The sequence below is a fragment of the Blennius ocellaris genome (assembly GCF_963422515.1).
Source record: "Blennius ocellaris genome assembly, chromosome: 5".
Lineage (NCBI taxonomy): Eukaryota > Metazoa > Chordata > Actinopteri > Blenniiformes > Blenniidae > Blennius > Blennius ocellaris.
The window spans coordinates 3683752-3706296 of NC_137654.1; the positions used below are offsets into that span (position 1 = coordinate 3683752).

At 44.1% G+C, this 22545-nt stretch overlaps 1 protein-coding gene across 1 annotated transcript in view; it reads left to right on the forward strand.

Annotated features, from left to right (window-relative positions):
- Nucleotides 1–22545, forward strand: part of LOC308130136 (phosphatidylinositol 4,5-bisphosphate 3-kinase catalytic subunit gamma isoform) — a gene marked incomplete at both ends in the record, with an annotated part of 64453 nt that overhangs the window by 34241 nt on the left and 7667 nt on the right. The window contains 5 exons of the mRNA XM_080496336.1: nt 1265–2457; nt 5550–6192; nt 11868–11933; nt 17274–17499; nt 20082–20176. Of these exons, the coding sequence (XP_080352462.1) occupies nt 1265–2457; nt 5550–6192; nt 11868–11933; nt 17274–17499; nt 20082–20176 (2223 nt within the window). The remainder of the gene's footprint in view (nt 1–1264; nt 2458–5549; nt 6193–11867; nt 11934–17273; nt 17500–20081; nt 20177–22545) is intronic.

The window sequence follows — 22545 nt, forward strand, 5'->3', positions numbered from 1 at the left end:
CTGCAGCCCGGGCTGTGGTGGAGGCAAAAACTCAGGTCTGGGAGGAGTTCGGAGAGGCCATGGAGGAGGACTATCGGTCGGCCCCAAGGAAATTCTGGCAAACCGTCCGGTGCCTCAGGAGGGTGAAGCAGCCTTGCAACCAACTGCCCCCATTTCTCAAACTGGTATCCAAGCAGGGACCACGTCTCTGCAGCACTGGGAAGATCAAGAGAGCACAAAGTGGATCACAAGAACCAAACCAAGTTTCAGCCCATTGGCGAGCAGAACACACTGTTTGGACTATCCTTTTTCTCTTTTTCTTTTTGTGGATCCTGGGAGCCAGATGTGAAGCCGTATCCGTATCCCCCCCCACCCCCCCCTGACAGCCCCACTTAGACTCTCACCCACACACACACACACACACACACACACACATCCTCTTTCTTTGTACATAGTAGACTAGATCTCTGTGTTAGATGAAGTTTGTTACTTAATTGTGTTGGTTTATGAAATTATTTCTGAATTATTTCTGAATTAATGCATTTTTGTGAATAAATGCCTGTTAGCTGAATTGATCGATACCTGGTCAGTATTGTTGACAATTCACTGGTTTGTAACAGTCTGCGCTTGAATCTCACACCTTCCCTGTTATTTAAGATTGTTATATTTACACAGAAATATTAACTTACTTAAATAACCCCGTTTGACAAACATGACTGATATTTTAGTATTAGCTATTTCCAGTTTAGCTGGTGGTGCCCCAATTTCATTATCATTTGATAAATAATCAATTTATTCAAATTATTAACTTTCAAGTAATTACTCAATTACTCTAGGAGTTGTTAATGAGTGAATGACAGTTTGCTTCCATTAATAATTACAAATTTATTTTATTTTATTATAAATTACTTCCAGTGATTTATTACTTTCAGTAATCTATTGCTTACAGTAATTTTAACACTAATAACCAACCATAAATCCCAACTACATGCTAAACTAGAGTGACTGATACTTAACATACAAAAAGGAAGTCACGTTGTTCACCTCTTCTTGGACATGTTACTTGAACTGAACATTAGCCCTCAGATGTTGATTAAATCTATGTAAATTCCATTTTGTAAGCATGCCTAGCTGAGCTGGTTGATATTATACCCACTAACAAGAGCATGTTGTTATTTTTATATCAGAATCTCCACTTTGGCCTCGCATGTGAGCTGAGGGTTTTGTTTATAAACAACAAGCTTCACAAAATACAGTATGTCTTTTCTTTCTTTTTTATCTTCAGGCTCAAGAACAAAACTGCCATCCTGACCCATTTGCAATACTGGACCCTGAAAAATACACTCTGCTGTATGAGAGAGGAGATGAGTGGTATGAGGCCTATGATGACTGCCAGGTCATCAGGACGCTGGACATTCCCTGGTCCAGTGAAGACCCTCAGTGTCTCTCAGCGCATGTGATGGTACAACCGCTGATAGAAAATGATTCGGAGGAGAAGAAGAAACAACAGCAATGTCTCAGTTGCCTAATTGGACACAACCTCGAAAATGAAGCATCCAACAGACTTAGTGAGCTCATGTTCACACGCCGGAAATTGGCATCCCCAAGAAGGCAAGAGCTGAAGAATCGAGATGACAAGCTTTATGCCACTGAACCTTGGACAACCAGAATCCCCATCCCCAATGACTTACAGGACTGGCTGAAGAGGAAACTCTGTGTCAACTTCCACTACATGAACAAGATCAGCTTTAGCATTCAGGTTGGTTTGACTGCAACACCAGATGTACTCCTTCAGTATTTCAGAGGGGTGATGGTGGACCAGGGTCTCCAATATGACATCTCTGAAAATCTGGTTTTGAAAATCACAGGGAGGGAAGAGTTTTTATCTGGGAACTACGTCCTCCAGGATTTTTTATGGGTACGCCAGTGCTTGAGAAGTAATCAAGACCTCCACCTGTCTGTGGTCCCAGTGTCACAGCTTCCCTCAGAGACCAACAAGTTTGTGGACTGGCCGCTTGTTGATGGATTCAGCGGCCAGTTCAATTCCCACGATGATCTCCGCCTTGAAGGGAAAGATTTGGATGACATCTTCATGATATCCTTGTGGGACTGTAAAAGAAGGTTCAGAGTTAAATTGCTTGGTTTTGATGTCCCAAAGCCTCCAAGCAAATGCCCTCAGTCTGTTTATGTTGAGGCAACCATACTTTATGGTAACAAGATTCTATCTTCAGTGTCCTCTTCCCCCAAGGCCTTTGCAGATGAGGTACTGTGGAACGAATGGCTGGACTTTGATGTTCTTCTCACAGACCTCCCTCGTGGAGCCAAGCTGGGTCTCACTATTAACACATGGTCTAATGACAATTTCCCAGTAACCAAAGACCCAAAGTCCCCATCATGCTCAGTCAATAAGATGCCAGACCTACAAAAGCTGAAGGGGAGCATGCTCTACTTTGTGAACCTTCTCCTCATCGATCACAGGTGAGCTTCTGATAACAAACCAAGCAGTTTCTTTTCAGTGTTAAGCTATGATATTGTGAAGATGTGAGACAAAAACAGTTTGCTTCAAAGACCTACACATGGGCCAAGCCTCTTTATTCATGAGTCTATATCTCCAAAAGTACTAATTCGCTAGCCAACAGAGCAACACCAGACTTTAGCTCTTTTGAAGCAACATCTATGCTTTATTTTGTCTTTCTCTGTGTCCCTCTGACAGCACCTAGATATACTGAACCCATATGGCCTCTAGTATCATGTGTAAAGCTTATTCAGTTGTATGACTATGCAAATAGTCTGCATTCATTTTGTGGGAGATCATTAACGATTATGCCAGGAGTGGCATCATTCATGAACAGGAGCATTAATGATGCTAAAGATGAGTGTTAAAATTATTTGGGCCTTGGTAACCAGAACAAATTTCTGGAAATTGTATTGATTTCCTCTTTATTCACCATGCAGTGATTGGATTTAGCACTGACAATACCATTCTGTTATACCATTCAGTTGGGCATGTTGGTACAAGAAACATTAGTATTAAAGGAAATATATCAACATTTGCATCAAAGAAAAATGAATATGGAACAAGGTCTGTCACATTGACAAGGGTTGGTTCCAACTATGAAAATATCTTTAAATAGAAGCTGGGGGGAGACATCAGAGGAAATGCACCTCAGCATAATCACAGCAACATATCTGCTTTTCACACATTAAAAACAGATGCATTCAAAAACAATGCAAACTTTCTCAGATGTTGTCAATCATATTGCACGCTGTATCCCATTCAGTATTTTTTGTGACCTGGAACACATGCTCAATATTCCTTATTCATGATGCAAATGCACAAAATTAGAAACTTGTGTTCTGTTGGTAGGTCAAATGATCTACCCATGTGTACATTATCAAATTTTTATATAGGCAAATAAGCCCAGTAGATCAGGCCTAGAATATATAATGAAATTATTCGCATGTCTTTTTGAAGACTTCCACACAGGCATCAGTTAAACTTATTTTGAAACATTCATCAGCTTAAAAAGGAACTCTGTTGCCAAGAATTGTTGTTTTCTCTGAAAAAGTGCCTAGAAATGATCGTTGTATATGGCACCATATAATTGAATTGAATTGAATTGAATTGAGTCAATAGAACATCTTAAATTAAATGTTCGTATTTAGAAATATCCTTGTGCAGCCTTTTGCAGGGATCGCGAAATGCCAACATTTTTTACTGGCCACTGGTCCAGTAATCATGCAGTTTTTACTGGACCGAAGCATATTTTACTGGACTGAAGTAAAGTTTGATGAAAATATATATATTTTTTATGATGCTGTAATAAACCCATCTCTACAGGAAAGTATGAAATGTATGACTGTATTCTCTCAAAATGCAACTTGAGCTTAGTTAGTATAAGGTCAGGAAAAGAAGCAGTACCACTTTTGTTCAATTTGGACAATGTGGGGGTCTGAGTGACGTCTTCATCTCATAATAAACTTGTTGCATTTTTAAAACCTCAGAATCACTTAATTAATTCCTGGGGAAATTATTTAGCAGCACAGAACAAACTGCAATTTATTCCAGCACAAATGATTGGGACTATTTTCATGGAGTTTAGCATGGAGTAGGGCACAGCTTCACGGAGATGTGAATCGCCTGCTACAGCGGAGGAGCTGCTGTTCAATGTTTTGATGTCAGTGTCATTCTCCTCAGCGAGCTGGCCTTTTATAACGGTGACATATGGCGGCACAGTGGCGCCTCACGTTACAATGGCTTTGCAAACATCTACTTTTCTGTTGCTTTGAGGTGTTTTGAGCATAGAATTTGTCCAAACAGTGACAACCATCCATCCATCCATCCATTTTCTGCCGCTTATCCGGGGCTGGGTCGCGGAGGCAGCAGTCCGAGCAGAGTTCCCTCGCCCCAGACACTTCCTCCAGCTCTTCTGGTGGGATCCCAAGGCTTTCCAAGGCCAGCCGAGAGACATAGTCCCTCCAGTGTGTCCTAGGTCTGCCCTGAGGCCTCCTACCAGAGGGAGGTCCTGCAGGCAAGAGCCCGACCACCAGGCGCTTATAAACGAGCCCCAACCCCAGGCCTGGCTCCAGGCTGGGGTACCTCATTGGGCGAGGTCTCTCCTCTCTTTCGATGTTTGTCCATGGGGTGTGTTGAACTGCTTTTAGTCCGACCCGTCACCTAGGATCTGTTTGCCTTGGGAGACCCTACTGGGAGACATAGCTCCCCGACAACATAGCTCCAAGGATCATTTGGGCGCTCAAACTCCCCCACCACGATAAGGTAGCAGTTCAAGGGGGAGCAAACAGCAACATGTGTTCATGAAAAGTTGAATAGCCACAGTGCTACTTCCCCAGCTTCCTCGCTGGCTGCAAACTGTGGAATGGATTTCCTGATTCATTACTCCGTGTCTCATTGAGACCTGCCTCCGTTCAAGAAATCCATTCCACATTTTGCAGAGCAGCGGCACGGAAACACTTGTAGAGTAATTTCATCAACAGTGAAGCACAGATGTGGCTTCATGGATATGATATCTTCGTAGGTTGGATCGGAAAAAACGTCAAAATATCACAAAAGACCACTCGCCAAAAAAAAAAAAAAAAACACTCGGCAAGGTCCGTAGAGGATTCACTTGCCCATGCAAAGCTTTTACTAGCCCCGGACGTTCGGACAAGCCTTAATGTCAAGCCCTGAGAGTGATAAATGAAAAATTATGACATGAGACCAGTTTTACGGGGATATTAAATGGACCATGGGCAGTTTTATCAGTAAAGACCGACTGGCCGACGTACTACGCGCTTACTGCTTTTGCCTGTTTGTACTAAAGCGTAAAAAAAAAAAAATCTCACCCGCTAAAGTTAAATTTTACAGTTATTGAATATAAACATATATTCCTAGTTTCATCTGTCTTGTGTCTCATCCAATCTCAAAACAAGCTTTGAAGTGTTTAATATATTCATTGTTCAACTTGACCTCACTCCCTTTTACTTTATGTCTCCAGATGACACTGAACTTTGTGATTTTTTTGTAACACAAGTTATTGGCGCTACAGCACTTTTCTTTATGCCGGCAGGTCTGTCCTCAGTCAAGGTCCCTACACCCTGCATATGTGGTCCTGTTCCAACCTGGAGGAGGGAGCCGTCACCTATCAGGCAGACAAACTGTCTTCTGCTACTAACCCCAATGTAGCTGAATCCATGGCCATCAGCTTCCTTCTCGACTGCTACAGCTTCCCAGTGGTTCTTCCAAACTCCCTTGGCTCCTCAGGCCCCTCAAGCAAACAAATACCTGGTCCATCCTTAGCCAAATCAGATGTCTCTTCTCACTTGCCCTCTTCCACACCCTTGTCCACCTCACCCAACACAGATGTTCTTCAAGGACCACGACCTGACACATCAACTCTGGGATCTACTGCTCCTCTCCCTTCTGCCCCAATCAACAAGCAAGACCTCCTCAAAAAGTTCAGCGAGGAGGGCATTCGCTATTCCTCCAGCTTACCTCATTACCTGCGCAATATTGACTGGATGAACCGTAGAGTGGTTGAGGACATTCACTGGCTGCTGGGAAACTGGGACCCTGCAGAGCTGGACCTGACAGTGGCCCTGGAATTGCTGAGCATGGATTTCACTGATGAGGTGGTCAGGAGACTTGCGGTCAAGAGGCTGGAAAGTCTGTCCAACGATGACGTGCTGATGTATTTGCTGCAACTGGTACAGGTTTGTGTCTAAGAAACCACAGCAAATGGCAGTGGTGGATTCCTTGATCACAGATCAGCATGCAGATCCCTGCATGTTGCTCTCATCAAATCATGAAATCAGCACCTTGTACCATCACTTATGTCTGATCAGTGATCATATTGACTTTAAAATTTGAGTAAGTTATAACTCTGTTTTTCTAATAAGAAAAAAAAAAAAACTTTTATTTATCTATTTGGATCAGATTGTTAGAGAAATCTTTGGTGTCTTTCTTCTGTCGTGAATGTATTTTATTACTGCGACTGCTGCTATAACTGACATAATTTCACTGAGGAATCTTGCAGAAAAAGGTCGACACACTGTATACACAATGACACAATATTTTTTGCTTTCTTTTCAGACATATTTGACATTCAGAAAAGTTTCACATTCAGATGACAACATTGTTTCTTTGCACTTTGGTAACAACTACCGTACTGCATGTTTCAGCAAAGTTGTATTTTGTCTATTTACAAAAAAGGAAGGGTTCAATTTGCAGCACAAAAACATGTTTTGAGTGTGCCTTAGCTTCAAAAAGCCAAAGCCAAAAATCGTGACCCTCGGGTAAACCATTGTCTGTTTGAATTTCAAATTTTCTGACAAAAAATATTTTCAATGTATGTATTTCCAAAAAATTGAAATGATGAAAGCAGACATGTATTGGTTTTTCCTGAAGCTTGAAACACAGACTATGAGTGTGCCAGATATGGCTTTGTTCCTGAGTCCAGAGCTGATGGACACATTTCAGTCATTCACTCAGTGTTTTCAGACCCGTGTGTAACCTTTCTGGGTGCTGGGATTTATGGTTGATGATTAGCATAAAAAATTACTGTAAGTAATAGATTACTGAAAGTAATATATTACATGGAAGTAATTTAGGAAAAATCGGAATTATTAATGGAAGTATATGGTCATTTACTCATTAGCAACTCCTAGAGTAATTGAGTAATTACTCAAAAGTTAATAAATTATCAAAAATAATTTATTAATGAATAATTATTAATTTGAATAAATTGATTATTTATCAAATAATAATGGAATTGGGGCACCACCAGCTAAACTGGAAATATCAGTCTCGTTTGTCAAAAGGTTATTTAAGTTAGTTAATATTCCTGTGCAAAATACAACAATCTTAAATAACAAGGAATGTGTGAGATTCAAGCACAGACTGTTACAAACCAGTGATTTTTCAACAATAAATACACAATAATTACCAGGAATCGAACAATTCAGCTAAAATGCGTTTATTGACAAAAATGTATTTATTCAGTAATTCAGAAATTATCTATTAAACCAACACAATCAAGTAACAAACGTAAAACACGGCGATCTAATCTACTAAACAGCAAACACTATGTACAAAGAAAGATGGTGTGTGTGTGTGTGTGTGTGTGTGTGTGTGTGTGTGTGTGTGTGTGTGTGTGTGTGTGTGTGTGTGTGTGTGTGTGTGTGTAAGCCTGAGTGGGGATGTAATGACCACGAGTGTCCACCAGGTGGCAGCGGACCTTGGACGGTCAGTGTGAGTGGGTGCAATGACCTCGAACAGACACCAAAGGGAGGCAGGCGTCTGGTTCGAGGCAGTGACCGTAACGACCACTAGGGGTGCGGCAGCGCACGGAGAGAGAATGCAATGACTCGACATGACCACCAAATGGCGGCCTCTCAAGAGATTGCAGTCACCCACGTGGCCACCAGAGGCGCTCGGCATGCTCTTTCTAGACAGCGTGACATCACTGGCTCGTGCACGACTCGTGAGCCTGCCGGGAGCGCACCTGGGGTCTCGTGGCCGAGAAATCCCAGGGACAGTGACGCTCACAGGAACAGCTGTTGCTGAGTTGCGCAACGGGTTAGTGAGGAGAGGAGAAAAGAGAGAAGAGGGGGAGAGAGAGAGCTCCAAAGCCCGTACCATGTGTTCAGCTTGTACATAGAATCCAGATCTGCGAGTTAGGCAGGAATAGACTCTAGGAGCAGAGGAGGAAGCTGAGAGAGAGTGAGCGAGAGAGCGAGAGCTGCACGATGTGGAGGTTCGCGTGGATGTAAATCCAAGGTGCAGACACAAACTGCTTGAGAACACGGGATCAGCGTCCAGAGTTCAAGCACAACAATGAAAACACACAGTAATATTCAAATCCTGTTATTCTAACTATCTGCCCAGACTCCAACCCTTACTTGGTTGGACGAAGGTGAACGTGCTTCCATGGCCGGTTAAAATCTGTTGATTTACGGCTGCGGGCGGGTTTCTCTGGCATCCCAGAGAAATAACTTGACCTGGTCTGTGAACACAGGGAAAGTCCACAGGATGATCCCAGGGGTGATCAGGCGCTTCTTGTGAGGAGGGGGGAAGAAGAAGCGGGGTTCAGGACAGTATGCAGGGGAGTGCGCGGTCGCAGCGCACACTCAGGAACGAGGTGAAGAAAGGGGGAAAAAAGAAAAAAAAAGTAATTCCACAGTTTGTTCTCTGCTCGTCCAGTGAGGTGAAGAAAACTCTGGGCCCGATCAGTGCGTGTTAACACGTGGTTCTTTGTCTCCGTGTGAAGAGGTGCATCGTGTCCAGACACACATTCGACTTGGAAAGACGTGTTTTTGCGTTTGCAGCTGGATTTTATACCTCTGCGTTGTGTTCCGGGTTAGCGCTGTGCTCAGGGCGACGTGGACCAATCTAGACGGGGCTCGCCCCGGAGCTCACGGCTGGTGAGGGAGGTTTTGGATCCCCCTGCCATTGACCTGCAGTGTTGCACCATGCTGTGGGGAAGATCCGGGGGGAGGGTCACATGACCAATGGCAATTTTTTCCAGGGGGATTTTTCCACGTTCTTAAAACGTGGTCCCCCCTCCCCCCTTCCATGAGGTTGAGTGACCACTGGACTTTGGCTCCAACGTGGGCTGTGACTTTCATTTCGAAAGCGACTCCAGGAAAAGCAGAGGCTGTGTTTGTACGTGAACAACAAATGGTGTACAAACACAGTGACTGTGGACAGTGACTGCTCTCCTGACGGAGTACGCGACTGTAAAATGCAGACCCATTTATTACCCCAGACAGTTTACTTTGGTCATTATCATCGTTGTTTACATAGCACCAGATGCTAACACTAGCACAGCCACCGGACTGCTACACCGCAATGTTAGCACCCAGCAGACCAGGCACACTGATGCCATGCACATCGTCGCGGGGGACTTTAACCATGTGGATTTAAAACCAGTGCTCCCCAAATTCCACCAGCACGTGAGGTGTGCCACCAGAGGAGCCAACACATTGGACAAGTCTACACGAACATTAAGCACAGCAATAGGGCTAAGCCATTACCGCACGTGAGCCAGTCTGACCACGTATCACTCTTCCTGATCCCAGCATACACCCCACTTAGGAAAACTGCCCCCACCACCACAAAGACAGTAAAAAACTGGCCAGAGGGAGCCTCCCAGTAGCTACAGGATTGTTTCAGGAGGACCGACCGGGGTATTTTTGAACACCCAGACCTGGAGGTGTTCTGTGACAGTGTGCTGAGCTACATTAACCACTGCACAGACACCGTTACAGTCGAGAAACAAATCCGGGTCGACCCCAACCAGAAACCCTGGATGACCAGTGAGGTCCAGAAGCTGTTGAAGGAGAGAAACACAGCCTTCAGGTCTGGTGATGTGGTTCTCTATGTGTTCTCGATGTGGTTCTCTAGCCCATGCCAACCTGAAGAGGGGCATCCGAGAGGCCAAGTTAGACTATAAAAGGAGGATTGAGGACCACCTGGAGAGCAACAACAATAGGTGGGTATGGTTGGGTGTCCAGCACATCACTAACTACAGGACCAACCTGGGTCCTGTGGTCGGTGATGCATCACTGGCAGAAGAGCTTGACTAGTACTTTGCCCGGTTCGAGGTGGTAAAGGCTTCCGGACCTCACCCAGGAAACGACAACTCCACCTTCGGGGTGGATGAGCACGAGGTGAGGCGCACACTACGGTCCATAAACCCACCGAAAGCAGCTGGACCCGATGGCATCTCAGGACGTGTGCTCAAGGACTACGCTGATCAACTGGCTGGGGTCCTCACCAGGATTTTTTACCAGTCCCTGTGCCAGTCCATCGTCCCAACTTGTCTTGAATCCTCCATTATAGTCCCTCTCCTCAAAAAACAGACTATTGACAGTGTCAATGACTACAGGCCAGTAGCATTGACCCCTGTGGTAATGAAGTGCTTCGAGGAGCTCATCAGGAACCACATCATGTCATTCATTTCCCCTTCGTTCGACCCACAACAGTTTGCTTACAGAGCTAACAGGTCTACAGAGGACGCCGTGACCACTGCTCTCCATGCTGTCCTGTCCCACCTGGAGCATCAGGGAGCTATGCACGGATGCTCTTTATAGACTTTAGCTCTGCTTTCAAAACCATCCTCCCCCACAGACTGGTGCCTAAGCTGTCCGACATTGGTCTCCCACACTTCACCTGCCTCTGGATTAAGGACTTTCTCACACAGCATATCCAGAGGGTTTGAGTGGGCCCCCACCTCTCCACAGCCATCAATCTCAGCACTGGCTCACCACAGGGCTGTGGACTGAGCCCCCTCCTTTACACACACTCTACACCCATGACTGTACCCCCGCCCACCACAGCAACACCATCGTCAAGTTCGCTGATGACACCACAGTTGTGGGGCTCATCTCTGGGGAGGATGAGTCTGCCTACAGCGATGAGGTGGAGCGATTGACAGCATGGTGTCAGAACAACAACCTGCTTCTGAACACATCAAAAACCAAGGAGCTCGTCGTTGACTTCAGGAGGAAGAAACACAAAATCCGACCACTACACATCAACGGGGTCTGTGTGGAGAGGGTCTCAGACTTCTGATTCCTGGGAGTTAACATCAGCGATGACCTGACCTGGGGATTGCACACTGCGGAGCTGGTGAAGAAGGCCCAGAAGAGACTCTACTTCCTGAGGGTTGTCAGGAAGAACAACATCTCGGACAAACTTCTGCTGTCCTTCTACACTGTAGAGAGTGTCCTGACCTACTATCTCTGTGCATGGTTCTCCAGCTGCACAGTAGCACAGAGGAAAGCGCTCCAGAGGGTCATACGTGCTGCCCAGCAGATAGTCGGAGGCCGTCTCCTCCCACTTGAAGACCTGCACAACTCCCGCTGCCACAAGAGCACTGCAAGGATCCTTCAAGACCCCTCACATCCTTGATATGGACTGTTTGAATGTCTGCCCTTAGGCAGATGCTTCAGATCCACAAAGTCAAGGACAAATAGACTAAGGAAGAGTTTCTAGCCTACAGCCATAAGATCACTAAATACTGCTGAATAACATAACGTGCAATAATCATGACTACGTGCTATGCATGACTGGATGACTGCATGACTACATTATCATATGTCTGTTGATAGTTTAGGCTTTTATTCTCATTCTTTTATAGAATTGTGTATTGAGTATTACAGATCTTATCTATTTATTTATGTATTACTTTTTTGCACCCGCACCTGAAAGTCAGCACCTTAATTTCATTGTACAATGTCACATGGGTACAATGACAATAAAGATTTCTGATTCTGATCTGATTTCCCTCCCATTGATAAACGTTCCTGAGTATTCATTTTATAATACTTGAACATCCAGTGACTGCATTTTGTAAGTTTTACCTTCATCTTTATTTTTCATACAGACACTTAAAGTGGAACCATACCATGACAGCTTCCTGGCTCGGTTCCTCATCCAAAGAGCTCTGCGGGTGAGTCATGCAACACAATTCAGTGACCTCAGCACTAATAATAATAATGCATTGGTTTTAGATAGCACTTTTCTCTGCACTCAAAGACGCTTTACATTGCATTATTCTTTCCTTCCATACTCAATGGTGGTAGCCTACATAGGTCACCACAGCTGCCCTGGGGCAGCTTTTATATAGATTGGCAAACTGTCTTTCCTGGCAAAACGAAACACTTCTAATTGAGTTACGCGCCATTTCTTCTCCAGTTTTTGTGTTAACTGTCACAATCTTGCAGACTCACGCACAAAGATAAAAGTTCAAAAGGCAGTTTAGAAAACAGTTTCCCAACAAACCAAGCAAATGTCGAGACACGGAGGTACAAAGACGATCTGGCCACAGGGACATGAGGGAAGTGAGTTTAAAGCCTCGGGAGTGGGAGACACAGGTAATCACACACTGAGGCAAGGCGGATAGAAACAAGGAGACAAGTGACCTGACACAGAGACCAGACATGTGATTTTCAAAATAAAACAGGAAATATACAAACTGAAAGAGACAAGGCAGAGCAGCAATGGGTACCTCCATGTTTCCTGAAGAAAACCCACAACTCAGGAAGGCTAATAAGAAGATCTCTGACCTGTTGGAGGACATTCCTCAGCTCTCAGATGAGCTGTGGAGTAAAGACACTTTGCTGGCCAAGTCCATAAGTGTGGCCCATGGGCAGTCGATGTGGATAGCTTCTCTCTCTTCGGCCTTGCCGGACACGGCACTTTGGGATCCATCTAGCCCGCGGTCGTCCTCCTGCTCGACACCCAACTGGCAATCATGGACTGAGATTGTTATCTAGGACCGGCAAAGATCGCCAGACAGAAAGGTCTCGTCTTCACCCCTGCTCTCTTATCGCTTTAAGGTCATGTCACAGATTGAACAAAATCTGGGTGGTGGTGTCGGCCTGAGCTCTGCTCCTGGACCTGCTGTGATGGTTCCTTCCTCTTCAACAACCAATGGTGTGTCTACGGCTGCTTGCCCTGACGGCCTGGCATCCATGGCCTGGCCCTCCCAGTCTGCTAAAGCAGCATTCCTGCCGCTGCTCCCTAGGATCGACCCGTAACCATCCCAGACCAGCAGGTATCAGCGATGACGTCGACGTCTGATGTCTGTTGGCGGCTACTAAGGGAGGCTATGCAGAGACATTCTGTGAGTCTCTGTTGCCCTGGTCAGACCCAGGATCACCAGGATTTAAGGCTGCTACAGGCCATAGGAGCCGGGCTGACCCGGAGCCTACGGAGCTCCACGACGCCACGTCAGCAACTGCTTCACTGCCACAGCGAACGCCGGCGCCTGCTTCCACCTGCTTCGCCCACTCTTTCCATCCACCTTCTTATTCTTACACTCGTGGAATCCGCTTTGCAAACTCCACGACTCACTGTTTTCCTAGCGCCACTGTCCCGCTGATCCTGGAAAAACTCCTCGGTATGCTGCGCTCCCACCCAGCCACCATCACCCGGATCTTGATCCATGTTGGAATGAACGATACTGGTCGCCAACACTCCAAAGTGACCAAAGAGGACTATATACGCCTTTATAACATTCTTAAATCATGTGGAAAGTTTGTTTTTATCAGTGGTCCATTCTCAATGCCATGCCATGGCTCTGGGCAATTTAGCAGAATCGTCGGCCTAAACACCTGGCTTCAGTCCGCCTGCAGAGTCCATGACTTTGTTTTTAATCAACATTTTAATCTGTTTTGGAATCGTCCGTCTCTTTTTGGGAGAGATAGAGTCCACCTGGATCAGCTCGGCAGTCAGATTGTAGAAGCTGGCATTCAGATCGCTGTCCAGATGGCTCCTTGGGTGTGGCTGTTTATCTTCCAAGCCCCGATATATATATACATATATATATGTATGTTGGGATCTCACAGGACCACAGAAAGTTTGTTCATTTCTGGGGAGAGACAATATTAATTTGTCATGAGACGCAGTCATGACATGAATTCTGACCCAGGAATGTGATGTCCTTTCACACCTAGAGTGGGGAAGGGGGGGACATTCTCCAGGACCTTCCTCCCCCCTTTCTGCTCAAGACTCTCCCCCATGCAATCAGCCAGTCACTGATTGGTTGAAGCTCTCAGGCTTTGACACCTCTGAAGTCACACGTGGACAAAAGGCTTCAGCCAGCCTTCACTCTCTCTCTTGCAAAGGAAACTCCAAGGAGGTGAGTTGCTGGAGAGCAGCTCATCCAGCGTTAGCACACAGCTAACACCAGAGGCCTGTAACCAGGGGCCTCCAACCCTCTCTTGCAACGAAGACTCCGAGGAAACCTTCTCCTGATCCAGAGACCAGCGGCCAGAGTCTGCTCTCCAGGGAACCACCCGGTTCCTCCAGGACGGGACCAGGGAAACGACACCTCACAGAACTTCTTTGTGTTTTCCTCAACAAGCAGGAAAACCATCACAGACCTGAGCGACCAGCTCCTCAGTCTGAACAAAGGAACAACCAGGAGCTGCAAAGAAGGACTCCTGAAACATCAACTCCATCTTCTTCTCCTCGGCCTGCAGAACCAGCAAACCACAGTTAGCAGGAGGTGCTAACTACAGGAGAAGACACCAGCTTCCCTCCAGCACGACAACTGAACTCCTTCAAGGAAGTGGTAACAACTGGACTTTACCTGAGATCAGTTAAACCTGATGCTATGATAGAACTGTTTAACTTTATGAAGATGTGTTGATTCTATTACAGTGATTGAGTTCTATTGATAATGATATTAGGAGCAGTTATCAACCTGTAAACCAACGTTAGTTCTGCCACAGACACAGGGTCTGCATGCTAATCTTTGCTTTACTAACTCGTTAACTCACAATCCTACACATATCACATCAAAGACAACATCACACAGTAACTGAACACCATCTGACGACTCCTGACGTTTTACAGAGCAAGTCTCATTCACATCAACTCATTCTAGAAATGGTCCTTTAGCAGAGACACACCAGAAGCAGATGCTAAGGCTAGCTTCTATTGTTCCATTGCTATCAGCACATGGTGGAGACCCAGGACAGACCTCCTGTTCTCTGACAACCTCCATTTGGAATGTAGTTTCTTGTGATCCGCCATCTTGTTTTGTAGTTCCATCACACGTCACACACACACACTCCCTCCAACTCTCTCTCTCTCTTTCTCTCTCCACACACACACATGCACCTACACACACCCAGCTGTATATAGGTAGTTAGAATCTGTGTTTTATTTGTTTTCATTGTTAATAAATATAATTTTTGGAATCATACTTGCTGTTTTATTAATGAGCACAAAGGTGAATGAAATGTCGACCTCTTCTGTGTCAAGAACTCCAAAATCCTTCAAGCTTTACTGTTAATTCTGGTAATTGTAATTAATTTAACTATTAATTCAAATTCCTGATTAGTATATCTTAGTATTTAGTATATCTTATGAGACTGATATAACTGAATTGGCTATCATTTCCTGTTATGACAGGTGGAGCTCCGAGGTTCTGATACAGATCAGATTAAATTTCATTAACATTATTAATAACTATCTTTGATAATTATTAATCATTATCGATAGCCAACCAAAACATAAATAGTGACACACACACACACAAATACACACCTCTACATGCATCCAACACCCAACAGGGTGGGGGGCATCCCCCCAGCACCTTCCACTGTGGTCCCACCGTGTTCTGGGGTGAGTGCAGCTGGAGCACGGGGTGTATGCTCGCTCAGGCGTGGCACTCCCGCTGATGGGAGATGGTCTTCTCTGCACTCTCCGTCTGGTGCCTTCCGGATTGGGGCGTGGCTCTCCTGGGTGGTTTGTCGGGCCCTCCCCAGGTCCGGGGGGCTGCTGGGTGCCGGAGTAGTGGCGTCTGGCTCTGGTGGCCTCGGGCCGCGGGGTGATACTGCAGGACCCCCCGCAACAGTTCCAACCACACCCAGTGAACAAACCAAACGCGCGCACGCACGCACGCACGCACGCACGCACGCACGCACGCACGCACGCACGCACGCACACACACACACACACACACACACACACACACACACACACACACACACACACACACACACGCACACGTACACACACAGACACACTACTATTATTCTTTCAATGATCAAAATCACGTTTTTGTTTTTTGTTGTTTTGTTTTTGCTTTTGTTATCATTGTTGTTGTTTTTGCTTTTTGTTTTTTTTCCTACCTGCTAATTTATACTCTTGCTAGAAAATCATGTTACTGCCTTGATAGAGCTGCTCAGGTTGATTTAATCTAGAAAATCGTGTTACTGTCTTGATAGAGCTGCTCAGGCTGGTTTAATCTAGAAAATCATGTTTCTGTCTAGATAGAGCTGCTCAGGCTGGTTTAATCTAGAAAATCATGTTACTGTCTTGATAGAGCTGCTCAGGCTGGTTTAATCTAGAAAATCATGTTACTGTCTTGATAGAGCTGCTCAGGCTGGTTTAATCTAGAAAATCATGTAACTGTCTCGATAGAGCTACTCAGCCTGGTTTAATCTAGAGAATCATATTACTGTCTAGATAGAGCTGCTCAGGCTGGTTTAATCTAGAAAATCATGTTACTGTCTAGATAGAGCTACTCAGGCTGGTTTAATCTCAAAACAGTTGGAAAATATTTGGATAAGTGTGATAACTGTAAATAATATATGTAGCATTAACAAGGGTATTGCATGTTGTCCCCTCCACCCCCCCACTCCCCTCTCTCTCCTCTCAATCTTCTCTCTCTTTGGGCGTTCCCCCTGGTCGTGTACGGCAGCCATGCTAACATCTAATAAAGGCAGCAACCAGGGAAGATTCTTAGTCTCTTCCTGTTGCAAGAGCAAAAACTGTTCTGACACCACAAGGCTCTCAATCACATCATATTGTCTGCCCAAGCTGCCGAACAGGACAAGGGCAGAAGAAGAAAAAAAAGAAAAAAAGTTAACGACTTCACGGAGTTTGCTTATTGCGGGTTATTTTTAGAATGTAACCCCCGCGATAAACAAAGGACCATTGTACATGGTCTCTAGAGTCCTTTAAGTGTAAATTCAAGACTCACATGTACTCACTGGCCTTTGTTCAACCTTGGCTGTTGTGTTAAATGTGCTATATAAATAAAGTTGGGTTGGAATAGGATTAACTTAACTCAAACTGGAACAAATCCTGACATCCACCATTCCTTATCCACATCTGTTATAAAGTAGACAACAAAATGAAGGCCAAAATGTAATTAAAATGGTGCATTTATATAGAACAAGTGACTTTAGTGTGTGTGTGTGTGTGTGTGTGTGTGTGTATGTGTGTGTGTGCGTGCGTGCGTGCGTGCGTGTGTGTGTGTCTTCCTCTGCAGAGCAAGAGAATTGGGCATTTCTTCTTCTGGTATGTCCGTAGTGAGGTGGCAGGCTGTCCGTACTTCCGCCAGCGCATGGCGGTCATCCTGGAGGCCTACCTGCTGGGCTGCGGTCAGGCCATGCTGGACAGCTTCATCCAACAGGTGCAGGTAGTGGATGAACTCCACAAGGTGGCATCAGACATGAAAGCACTCTACCCCGAGAAGATCGACCTCCCTTCTATAGGTGTGAAACCTCAGACATTTTCATTCAAACAGAATTTGATTATTTTATAGTAAAAAATGTCCTTATAATTCTAAGAAATTGTTGAGGAACATTGAGACTTTGTTAATATGTTAAGAATATCCAAGTCGTCTTGTGTGGCTAAACCTCTAAATTAAATATATTTGCTATGCTGATTTCAGGTAGAAGACAAAGGCCTCCAGTATCAGAATTCTGCTGCTATACAAACAGCCACTAATGCTGTAGATTAAAACATAAGCCCGGTTCACACGGCAGGATTATAAAATTGTCGGCAGATTTCCCAAACCTGAGAGATCACACACATGGCAAAAAATAATCACAGGGTTAACAGTTTTGGTCATACCGTGTGTGTTGTGCAGCCACCGTGTTTTCCCCCAAAAAACAAGTTTTAACAAGAAGAGGCGTTGCTTCGTCATGACAACTGTTTTGATTTTGGTATTCCCCGCCCACGTCCGGTCCGCCGCCACGACGTCACCTGGCTTTCTGATTGGCTACGCGTCACAGTCAACAGGCTCATTGCGTCTTCCCCTCAGAGGACACCACACGGTGAGAACTCAGGCCAATGCAATCCAATGTGTTGAATATCCCCGATCTCAGATGGGAGCGGTCCCGACATCCTTCCGAGCAGACGAGAGCAGTCTTAACACACCACACACGGCAGGAATATCTGATAAGATTATCTTATGATGATCTGCGTGTCCTTAAGATTGTCAGAAGGAGAGAATCGGGGTCAAAATCGGCCTCATTATCCTGTCGTGTGAACCGGGCTTTAGTGCATATATGGGTACCAACAATTTTGTTGGTACCCTTCAGTTAGTGAAAGAAAAACTCACAATGGTCACAGAAATAACTTGAATCTGAAAAAAGTAATCAATAAAAATTCTATGAAAATGAACAAATGAAAATCTGACATTGATTCATTAAACTCATGAAACAGGCCTGTACAAAAATTATGGTACCCCGCCAAAAGACTGACAATAATGTGACCAAAGGAGCATGTAAATTAAAGGTGTGTCCACTAATTAGCATCACAGGTGTCTACAGTCTTGTAATCAGTCAGTGGGCCTATATATAGGGCTAGAGGTAGTCACTGTGCTGTTTGGTGACATGGTGTGTACCACACTCAACATGGACCAGAGGAAGCGAAGGAAAGAGTTGTCTTGGGAGATTAGAAAGACAACTATCGACAAGCATGTTAAAGGTAAAGACTATAAGACCAGCTCCAAGCAGCTTGATGTTCCTGTGACTACAGTTGCACATATCATTCAGATGATTCAGACTGTAGCCAACCTCCCTGGACGTGGTCACAGGAGGAAAATAGATGAGCAAATCAAAGAGATGGATAATACGAATGATAACAAAAGAGCCCAGAAAAAAACGTCTCAAGAGATCGCACTATCCGTCATCGTTTGAGCCAAAGTGGACTTAATGGGAGACGACTAAGTAGGACACCATTGTTGAAAACAAATCATAAAAAAGCCAGGCTGGAATTGGCCAAACTACATGTTGACAAGCCCCAAAGCTTCTGGGAGGATGTCCTATGGACAGATGAGACAACATTTTTGCTTTTTGCCAAGCCACATCAGCTCTATGTTCAGACTGAAAAATGAAGCATATCAAGAAAAGAACACTGTCCCTATTGTGAAACATGGAGGAGGCTCTGTTATGTTCTGGTTTACTGCATCTGGTACAGGGTGTCTTGAATCTTTGCAGTTTGATGAGTACAATACAGAGTACAATGAAATCTCAAGACTATCAAGGGATTCTTCAGAGAAATATGCCAGCCAGTGTCAGAAAGCTTGGTCTCAGTCACAGGTTATGGGTCTTTCAACATGATAATGACCCAAAACACCCAATAATGACTAAGAGGAAAACATTGGACTGTTCTAAAGAGGCCTTCTATGAGCGCTGACCTAAATCCTATTGAACATCTTTGGAAGGAGCTGAAACCTGCCGTCTGAAAAAGGCACCCTTCAAACCTGAGACAACTGGAGCAGTTTGCTCATGAGCAGTGGGCCAAAATACCTGCTGAGAGGTGCAGAAGTCTCATTGACAGTTAGAGGAATCATTTGATTGTAGTAATTGCCTCAAAAGGTTGTGCAACAAAATATTAAGTCAAGGGTACCATCATTTTTGTCCAGGCCTGTTTCATGGGTTTATCTTTTTTAATAGATCTGTTGAAGCATGGTTGAAAAGCAATGTCTAACTTTAATTGGTTCATTTTCATACAATTCTTATTTATTATTACTTTTGTCGGATTCACGTTATTTCTGTGACCATTGTGAGTTTTTCTTTTATTAACTGAAAGGTACCAACAATTTTGTCCATGTTTGTATATATTTGGTATAGTTTATTAGGAAAATCTGGAGCTCATTAGCATGTGCCTATAATAGAAAGATGTCTCTTTAGCAAAGCTCTGCCCATGTTTAAACACAAAATATTTTGAATCAAGGATTTCTGAGGAGATCAAAACATCAAATGTTCTTTCTTGTGCTATCTCAGTAGGAGGTTTTTTGTTGTTGGAACAGTTTTGCTCCACTGTGTCTTTCTTGCTCTTGTTTTAGCTCCACTCAAACTCCAAGAGTTTCTCAGAAATAGCAATCTGCCAAATGAGTTCTTGCTGCCCTTTGATCCACGCATCAGAGCCGGAAAGATCCAGGTAGGAAGTGTAACAATCGTCGATACACACTACTTTTTTTAAAAGGTTCTCTGGTTTCCTCGCACTGCACTAAAACAGGTGTCACCTTTTTCAACTGAGTGGTCAGAAACATCCAAATCTTGACCAATCTGATTGTCAAAAAACTTCAAGATGTCTTACCTTAATTTAAGGCTCTACAAGGTTCATTGGGAGACTGGCAGTGGATACTCAACTGTGAGAATGAAAGAAACATCCACAGCGATGACACCAATAATATTCAATGAAAAGTTAAACAAAGTATATTTAAACAAATATGAACATGTGAAGAAAAACCAAGAACATAAACAAGCAATTATATATATATATACATATATATATATATATATATATATATATATATTCATCTGATTCAACCTGTTATTATTCAATATCAGTTCAATTGTTAATTTCAAATCATCTGATTCATCAGTTCTTTGTGGTATCAAGCTTGACACCCCCCCCCCCCCCAAAAAAAAGAAAAGAAAGTAGCAACTAAAATCGTCAGAGATCTCAGTAATAAAAAAAACAAAAAATCAGGAAGCTGCCAAACGAGTTGGATAATTAATTTCCTACCACTCTATCTCACAGTATCAGTTCACTCCAGTTGTCAAATAAACACATAATCCATCTAAATGTATCTATAATGTCCATATCTAGGTAGTTCTTACTGCAAATAACCAATAAATTCACCTTCAGACATACCTCAGTAGACTACCAGTAACCTGTGGGAAAGCTATCGGAGCTTGTATGTTGTGAACTTCTTGACAGGTCCACAACAACACACAGTGCACATGGTGCGTACGATTAAAGGACCCATATTTTGCTATATTTCATGTTTCACAGTCCATCCTATGCTCACGTGGGATAATAATTTGGATGATACAGTATACAACACTCGAAACTTGTGAAATTATGGCTATTTCTTGGATTGATCTGACGTCACCTGTCAGGAAATGGGTGGTTGTCAGCTCCTCTGCCTCCCCCGCCCGCATGAAGACTGCAGCCCCGCCCACATCCCGCCTCCTCCTCTCGGCGCCTCGTTAGCGTCTTTTATTGTGGGAATAGCAGCAGGTTTCAAGATGAGCTTCTGAGTAAGTCCAGTTTCAAAGTACCGTAGTTCTGGAAGCTTCTTTGGTGAAGTGTCGCTCACAAACAAACACATTCTTTGTGGATTTCTGAGGCAGGTCCGTGGGAAAAAAGTTCAGCCACATTCGCCGCTGTGCTTCTTCTTTCGGCAAGCCAAATAGTGTGAACACATACTTGCACCTCAAAACACATTTTCTCCAAGTGGACATGAAGGTGAAAACACATTTTCTCCAAGTGGACATGATGGTGAAAACACATTTTCTCCAAGTGGACATGAAGGTGAAAACACATTTTCTCCAAGTGGACATGATGGTGAAAACACATTTTCTCCAAGTGGACATGAAGGTGAAAACACATTTTCTCCAAGTGGACATGAAGGTGAAAACACATTTTCTCCAAGTGGACATGATGGTGAAAACACATTTTCTCCAAGTGGACATGATGGTGAAAACAGTTATCGACTGCAACAAAACCAGCAGTTCAATGTGAAGCAGCAGAGACTGAGATAGTGAGCAGAGAAGAGGCTGCGCTCCTTGGCACATTCGCGGGCGTGTCTTGTTTTGGTTTCTCCGCATGTCAATCTTCCTGGAGGCGGGGCTTCTCCAGCTCTGTGCCGTGTCATCATGGTGGTCCTCATCAAATAGAATCAATGTGTTGAGCTCCCCCACCAGTGAGAACAGAGAAACATCGCTGTGAACTCAAGCTTGAAGGAATCAATGAAAAAAACACTTTGGGGATGTATATGAACCACAAATAGGTCTTTTATGATGTTTAAAGCACAGAAAAGTCGATTTAGTATAATATGGGTCCTTTAAATCACACATGCTAATGCCTTAGCTTAGCATCCACACTGTGTGCAAGCATGCTTCTCACAGAGCTAACAGCTAACAATCAGTAGCAGCTTTGAACAAACTAATTTTCCAACAAAAAAACAAAACATATCTTGACTGGTTTTAGAACTCAAAAATCACATTTCACATTGTACAAGACTCACCAGGATATTCTTTAATAAAAACAATGTTCTTCATTACTTAACAAGTCGCTAGGCTGCACCTGTGGACTGGACAAAACTGCTCTGTACAGACAGCTGCAGTGAGAAAAAAAAATTCTACTCTGTACAAAAGATGGATGACTTGATAGACAGCTGAACTATAATGTAGATACAATAGGTTTCACAGCAATCATCCTCAGTCCTGATCTCCAGCTGCCACTTTAACTACTTCCAAAGGAAAACTGCTGTAATGCTAACATTTTAGCAATAAGCA